General features: G+C 36.5%; 1 protein-coding gene across 1 annotated transcript; it reads right to left on the bottom strand.

Annotated features, from left to right (window-relative positions):
• Positions 1–2,036: 2,036 nt before the first annotated feature.
• LOC131434153 (uncharacterized) lies at positions 2,037–3,218 on the bottom strand. The gene is made up of 2 exons (XM_058600801.1): positions 2,399–3,218; positions 2,037–2,341 (listed from the first exon to the last, which is right to left on the bottom strand). The coding sequence occupies exons 1-2, from the start codon at positions 3,216–3,218 to the stop codon at positions 2,037–2,039; spliced, it is 1,125 nt and encodes a 374-aa protein (XP_058456784.1).
• Positions 3,219–8,745: the final 5,527 nt, after the last annotated feature.

Genomic DNA, 8,745 nt, shown 5'->3' with positions numbered 1-8,745 from the left:
AACCGATTCCGAATGAATTTCGCCTACAACCGGTTGATTCAAAAATCTGTCGGAATTGAGTGAGAAGATGTGGACTGAGTTGTCAATTCGTCTTCTTCTCCTTTCTTTATTTGCTAATTTTCAATTTATTCCTGAATGAAAACATTATATAACTGAATACACAAACTAAAATCTTCCGATCGAATTGAATGTGGGTAGGGGAGAGAAATGACAAATTCGTGCGCGCCAAAATAGCAGCACTGCGCACCCATACAATTGACATGATATGTTGAATGTGATGCCATGCGATGGCGTTACTGAACTGAAAATTGATTTCGCTCCAAGGTAACAGGGTCTGGTAATATTTTACATACTAATTTAGTGGCATAGTGTTTTCGATAAATTTTGAAGCATCATAACACAGGCATCTCATTCAGAATCATATGTGGAGTTCAGCATGAATTCTGAGTCAATTCGGACTCCAGTTCAACAATCGCTTCCAAACTAATTTCTCCACCAACCGATAAGTTCGGAAATCGTTTTGGATTGAGTGAAAAAAACGAACTTCTTTTCTGATTTTGCTTGTTTTCATACCAATTCATGTTTACATTCGGAATGAAAAATTTAGTTAATTCACATGTGTGAATCTGAAACATCATGTATACCTGTTGAAATATTCTGTGACCAACAAAAAGGCCTGTCTTGATTATCATTATCTATTTCTTTAGCTAGATCTCAATAAAATGGCGTAGGTCACCTGACTTTCACTTATTTTTTAGGACACATATTTGGAAGCAGTAAAGATTCGAAGTCAGACGGCGTTTGATTGTTTTTCCACATCTATTCAATTTTTGCTTGATAATAGCCCAAAATTCTTAATTTGGCAATAATCTGTACAATTGGGTGGATTTATATTTTCCCCAATTCGCTTAATATTGGATGATATATCGACTGTTGTGACAGCTAGCTAAATAAGACCAGAAATTCACGAGATTGATGTTCAACCGACAATCCTCCTTGTAAAGTGATTTATTCATAGACACTACAATGAAAAAATGCTTTGTTTTCTTTCTACAGCTGCATATGGCTTGTCAAATCGTCAATTTGCGAGCAAATTTACCTTGACAGACAAATTTAACCTTCCTTAATTGTGGCGAGATACAATTTTTGAACCGGAAGTTGTCCAATTTCCATTTGAAGTAAGTTTCATCATTCATCATAATACATCCATTATAATTGATTTATCACTAAATGGAAAAACAGATTGGGAAATTTAATGAATGAAAACTCACAGAAATATACAAAGATACATCCAAAAAAGTGGCAATTTTTCGAGGTCATAACACAAACAAAAGTTATTTTATCATAAAAACCACTAGTACTATTCGTTTCAGCGCATCTCAATTAGCTTTAAACACTCACCGAATAAGATTTGTTCCTAGGAATATATTCTACAACCAAACATTTTTGGAACTAGTTTCGGTATCTCAACAAAAATATCTATCTATCTATTTATCTACATATATATACTTTGTGCTGCCTGAAAAGTTATTTTCCGAAATGAATGTACTCCTCCCTGGCGTAAATGATATCCTCTCGCGAGTTTATTTTTTTATGGATAAGCCATCTTTTGAGTTTGGTGCACAGTTTATAGTTCATGGCAGCCAAATCTAGCGAATAAGGTGGATGAGGAATTCACCGAAATTGTTCAGGATGGCTATGGTTTTCTACTTTTCATACTCAACATGAAGTTACAAAAAAACTGCTAAAGCAAAACAAATGGCTGTATTGAATTGAAATTGGACACTTCAGTCTAAATATGATAGGGCTATAAGGTACAATCATCTTTTAGGAGATTGTAGCGCATTTTGGTGGTAAGGGTGGTTTACTCCACTTTGTATCTATATATAGTTTACCTCTATGATAATTCAATCATATATTTTCGTAAGTCTTACGAATCAATTATATTAATAAATAAATATTACGAAAGCTATATTAATAAATATAGCGATACAGCTTTTAAATAATTTATTATTTTTTGTACTATACATTTCATTCTACTCACACGTGTACGTTCCATCTAATATTGAAATCTGGTGCAATGTACCACAACCCGCAAAGTCCTTAACATAACTTGGAAAATCGTTTTCCAGGATAAGCAGTCGATTTATTTTAAAATCTGGGAACACATGGGTAGCATACAGACCCCCAACACTCTTGTGAACCATTTTGAAATTACTTTTTTTGTAGCATTGGTTCGTATTCCAGTAATACACATCGCTGTCACCTTCTTCTCGGAAAAATACACCACTGCCGGCATCAGTTCCAACGAAAATAGGAACGTTTGGTTTTTCACCGATATCTACAAATTGAAGACGTCTTTAGAATCTAAAATTTTGGGCTTCAGTGATTATCTTACCTATGATACTGCCTCCTTGACCTTTTCGTAGATGTTCTGTCCGAATGGCGAAGAGTCGTTGCCCACAAAGATAACTGAAGTACAACTGGGTTCCTTCCTTTTGGTGTATCAGGAAGATGTAGAGCACGTCTCTGATCCGGCAACCGTGATGTACAGCTTTTGGAAGAATAATTCTGTAACCGCGTCCTCCGTATACGTCATACACAATAATAACATTGTTTCCAGGATCGCTAATGTAGACATAGCAGTGACCTCCTTTCAAACATTCAACCTGCAGATACTGCAGTCTTGACTTCTCAGTTACGAATCGTTCTAGACTGATTGTTTTTAGCTTCGTACCAGTTTTACCTTGATAGACTACAATCTTCGGCGAGCACCGTTGAATAGGTGTTCTGAGTGTTTGTATAATACCGCTATCCAGAACCCAAACGAATTCACCGACACTGAAAATATCAATAACTGACTGCAGAGCATCGCAGTTCCCCTCCTCTTGTTCAGTCCAACATGGAAAAGGCTCGAATTTTACATCACAACCCTTCTTAGTAGCATAGATTTGACTCAAAGTGATTGGTATGATGTTCTTATAACGCGGAAATGCACAAACTGTTTTGCCTTCTACTCTTTGACATCGAGTTGCGATTATATCTCTAGGGGTGTACTTTGCAGCAGCCTTTATCAGTCGTTTCGTCGTTGGACATGGCCACTCTATGCGACCACCTTCCCAGGTGTAAATAGCGTTTGAGTTGTTCGAGTATGCTATTGCAGTGTTGATCTTAATCGCCGTTAGCGCGAGAAATAATAGCAAGATCTTAGCCGGCATCGCTATCGAAACAATAATATTTATACTACTGGCATGAAATGTGGATTTTCGGTACTCACTTCTAGATACCAGCTGTGAATAAAATATGAATCTTGTCACTTGAATAATTTATAAGAAACTACAACGAACATGTGATTAGGTAGAGTATATATAAGCTGCATGTAACGGCTTCTGCATGATAATGTTTGTTTTCTCAATGTCGAAGCATCCATGATGCTTTGATAATTGACAGTTTTTATATTGCTAACAAATGTTCTCGGTCTGCATGTCTTTAGTTGGAGTTATGTTTTCACAAATTCTCACGGGCGACCACTTATGATTAAACAAATCCAGATCGTTCCGGAACACGTGCGTTCTCCATGTTTACAGAGTGAAGTGAATGCCATTTACATTCTAAATATTTACGCAAAGTTTAAGATCATTATCACGCAATTTCAGACGAAATCAGACAAAGTATATTCCAGTTTTGGAAAGCAATGCAGCAATATATTAATCTCAGCACTTTTGATAATGATTTCAGTACAGCATGCATTTAAACGAACTCTAATATTACTCATTTTTTATAAATATCGCTTGAAAAAATATATTTGGACCTTGAACAAAAACTAGAAAGTTTAATTAGGAATAAACTTTCCAATTTGTAAACAGTTATAAACAAATTTAGAATTTTTTTCATCGTCAATCTAAATGGCGGCTTGCAATTTTAAGCACACTTCACCTAGTAGCTCTGGAAACGGAAGTCAGAACCAGATAAAATTCAATAGCAACCTATGGGATTCATTGAAACCTAAGTTTATGAAAATCGATTGAGGCAGCTCTGTATTCGTTCTTCAATTTTGTGTGAACCTTTATATTCCGGTTTAGCCTTTTAGTGAGTTTGGTTTAGCCCCGCAGTTCCTTAATATTGGATTTTGGGTTGGTCACTTCATCATCGTGATTTAGTACAAAAACTAATGCATGTTTTTCTAAGTCAGAAATTGGGATTGGTATAGCTGAATGTTGAAGAGTATAGATAAATTGGGTAAAAACCTAGTAGTAATCGATGCTTTTTTTCAAGTTCCAAGAAGTGTACGGTTTAGCTTCTGTTTCTGAAATTTTGGATAGTGAGTTGGTAACTTCATCGCAATTTTTCACGGAAACTAATGCATATTTTTCTAGCTATAATAAGTGTCTCTTTTGATAAGTTATATCATACACAGAAAAAAATTACGAATTTTACAGGTGACATAATTCTACAAACGATACAATTCATAACTACTTAACTTCTCAAATCACGCAATATTCCATTCGTACAGAGATTTACTGGTTCCGAGTGTAATTTGCGCTCGGTTAGCAAGGTTTATATGCCCGATTTACCAGCCAAGCAGATATGTGCTTCTGTGGCTCAGTCGACTAACTGGTGTGCTTCGTGATCTAATGTTTTTCGATTCAAGTCGCGTTGTTGCTGTTGATCTTTTGATTTTTATTCCATTCGTTTTGAAGCCATGTAATTTTCAAATCACACAATTTTACATGTTCTTGAATATAAATTTGTGAGAAATATGACGCTCCATTTATGTGCATCTGATAAGATGTAAAATCACAAGAATTTTCGAACTGTGTAGTTTTTAAAGCTTCTATAAAACCCTTTACCCAGACTAACAACTGGACTAAAAATAAAACAACTTGTACTAGGATAAAACCATGCATACAATCTTACCCGCATGGGCATGGCTGCCAAATGGTTGACTAAACGCTGCCAGCGGGAAAAATATGGCAGGCAGACATTCTGGTTACCGACTGCCTTACCGCTGCCAGACATACAACTCAAACGATACAACGGTATCCACCAGGACTTTTTCACATCGAAATCTTTGACGTTTTCAGTGATGGTAAAAAGATGAAAACGCTCGGCTAACTAATGTCGTTTTTGCTTGAGAAAACTGAAACTGCCCCAGGATAGTTTCATCAAACAAACACTTTGACGAAACTATGTTGATTTCACACTTAGCAACGGGAGTTTGAGCAAACCTGACATAAAAACCAGCTTCGAAACTGACTCGATTGTCAGTTCAACAACGTTAAAACTAGGCTTGAAACTAGCTTCAAATAAACGGTTTGACAGCAGTTAGGGCGAAAACTGGGTTAGGTTTGGTATCAAGCCAAAACGACATAAGATACAGGCGACTATGTTTTGCAAAATTGGGTTTGACAGCCGTCACTGACACAACTTTGGTAGCCGTCTGGTCGCCATGGCTGCCCAGGTCAACGTTGCCAGGTATACCGATTTATCGGTATTTATACAGATATTTGACCTTTATACCGCAATACAGATATGTAGGGTAACAGAGGTATTTTGGCCCACTTTAAGATTGATTTTATTTTGGTCCACTTTGTAAAAATATCCCCCAAATGTTATAATATCTTTGAAACCCCCTTCCGCAATAGGCAATTTAATGTGATTAGCTTCAAATTGATGCAACATGGGTTACTTAACATCGATAAAATCCGATGAAATTGATAAAGTTTGTTAGGTGGGCCAAAATACCTCTGTTACCCTACTCCCAAAATACCGATAATTCACGGATCGTACAGATAAATACCGATTTTCGTTGATAGCATGGATAGACAGGAGAATGCTACGAGACCTTTTTTTTGCTCACCAAAATGAGCTTTGGTGACATTTCCGTAAAGTTATGTTGACGAGATTCTGATACCGATATGGTACAGATAGATTTTTGGACCGAATACAGATTTTTGGAAAAAAAGACCTGGCAACGCTGGCCCAGGTAGCCAAAATACCAAGCGGTTAGTATTGCTTTCAAACATTCTTTTTAAAATATTACTGTCAGTTCAATTCTTTCATAAATCTAGTTTTGTGAGTGTATGTGTTCATTGGATGACAGTTTCACTCAGAGCAAATTCGATGGTTCTAAAGCACATTGATGATATATTGGTTGTGGGCTATTTGATTTATTACCTTCTTAGCTGAAGCGTAATTTGCATTGAGAAAACTTTCATGGCGGTCATTTTGATCTTCTATGTCGTAGCATTGATGGACATCAAATAAACTTCAAAATGCAAATACAAGGAAATATGATTCATTTTCAGAACGTATGCACAAGTTTTGACACCACGAAATAGATTTATACAAAAATGATGATGAATCACGAAAAATAATATTCATAAATAATGGAGACTTTCGCAAAAACTGCATTTATTTCAATGTGATTAGTTATAATTCTAATTTTCAGCCATACTTTCACGATAATGTTTTAGTTTGATAAAAAGCCTCAAATTTGTAATTAAAATCTAATATATTCTTTCTGATTGCATTCAAAGCCGACATGACACGCACATATTAATAGAAAATATTATCAAAATGACAGTTTATTCATTGCGGAATTCATTCCATCCGAATAAATTTAATATTGATCTTAAAGCTGGTTTCAAAATTTTCATGAATTTTGAACCATTCCGAAAAGGATTTAACACTGGTTTATACTGATTCTTCACTTGGCTTAATAAACCCTTCATAAGGTTTGGTCCATTTGACAGGAATATGCGTTTGTAATGGTTTTTAGTATGCTTTCGTGCAGTTTAAAGTTTTAATACTAGATTTATGACGTAGCATTGATGCCAGCTACTAGTATTTATCAATATTAAAAATATTACTTCGGTTAGTAAAGCTTCTAAGTGCAAGGAACTGTCTTTGTTTAGTTCCCCTTTTTAATTGTTTCGGCATATTGCTGAATTTTCCAATATTTTTTTTTTTTGTTTCAATTATAGAGGCTTTAACATCTTAGGTCATTCACCTCTTCGGACCAGAAAATCTTTCTGACCCTATGTGCGGGGTTGGGAATCGAACCCAGGCGGGCTGCGTGAAAGGCATCGAGTATCCCATCACGCTATACCCGTCCCCATGAATTTTCCAATAATTTCTTCAGTGTCAGTTGAAGTAGATAAAGTAAACAAAACGAAACTGTCGTTTGCTTTTGGGACCTTTCCTGATGCATTAGCAATTTATTTTTCTATAATTAAGACCGGATTGAAACAACACCGAATTTACAAATAATATGACCTCAACTTTGATTGATATACTAAAATATATAATTTGATAATATAAAATCAGCAAAAAATAACATTTTTCGTTCGTCACCGACAGATATCATTAATGCCGTTAAAGGTGCTAGTTTAACAAAAACTGTCATATTCTAGTTTGAAATAAAGACTGTCCCAGAAATTATGGACGCAACCAAAAACCGCTGCCATTTCGCAATGGTTTAGAATCAGTCAATTTTTATGGCTGCGTTCTGTTGTTTATACTCTTCTCTAACCACTTGTGCAGTTGTTTATTCGTTTTCATTAGTTTGTTTCGAAATGCGTGGACTTTCAGCAGAACAACGTCGAAAAATTGTGTACAAATGGCGCACAGAACGCGGACTGTCACTGAGAAAGATAGCAAAAATAGAAGGAGTGAAAAAGCCGTGCGAATTGCAATCAGGAAGTTCGGTGAGGATAACACCTTTGAGAATAAACCGAAAACGGGTCGAAAAAAAGGTCCTGCTAACCCTCAGTTGGATAAACGTATACTGATGGCGTTCGAGCAAAAGAAGGAGGTTTCAGTTCGGGATGTGCCCAAAAAAGTGGGCCCTTCGAACTCAAATGTTATTCTTGCTAAAGAACGTTTGAATCTTCGAACCTATTAGAAGCAGAAACAACCAAAACGTAGTCCGAAACAAGAAGCATCGATCAGGCCGAGGGTTCGAAAGCTGTACAATACGATTCTTGCTGGAAATTTGAACTGCATTATCATGGACGACGAAACCTACGTGAAACTCGATTACAAATCCTTGCCGGGAGCACAATATTATACGGTGCGAGAAGGGCAAGTGTTAAACTAGTCCGAGACATCGATTGAAGTCGATAAATTTGGTAAGAAAGCAATTTGTAGCTGCGGTAAGATTTCGAAACCCTTCATCACCACTGCTTCAATGAACAGCGAAATATACATCAAGCAGGCCCGTACCCAGGATTTCGTTTCGGGAGGGGCCCAAAGATAAAAAAATAATGTTACTGAAGATTGCCTATACAGCTAATTCTCGGTGTGTCTTTTACGGATGTTTTTAACAGACACTTTAAACTTTTCCACTGAAACTGTTATTGTATTACATTATTGACTGAGATCTTCTAAATAATTATACATCAGTTTTTGATTTCGGGAGGGGCCCGGGCCTCTGGGTACGTGACTGACATCAAGGAATGTTTACAAAAACGAATTCTACCCATGATTCGAAGCCACAAGGATCCTGTTGTCTTCTGGCCAGATATTGCTTCTTGCCACCTCTCGAAATCAACGGTAGAATGGTATACTACCAAAAATGTCGCTTTCGTCCCAAAAGACATGAATCCACCAAATTGCCCACAACTTCGACCAATTGAGGAATTTTGGGCATTAACGAAGGCACATCTTAGGAAACATGTCTCGGCAGCCGAAACCATTCAACAGTTCGAAAAAGATTGGAAAAAAGTGTCAAAACTTATCGCC

The sequence above is a fragment of the Malaya genurostris genome, chromosome 3 (assembly GCF_030247185.1).
Source record: "Malaya genurostris strain Urasoe2022 chromosome 3, Malgen_1.1, whole genome shotgun sequence".
Classification (NCBI taxonomy): Eukaryota; Metazoa; Arthropoda; class Insecta; order Diptera; family Culicidae; genus Malaya; species Malaya genurostris.
Note: the sequence above shows the minus strand (reverse complement) of the source record. Positions and strands in the feature narration are given on the sequence as shown.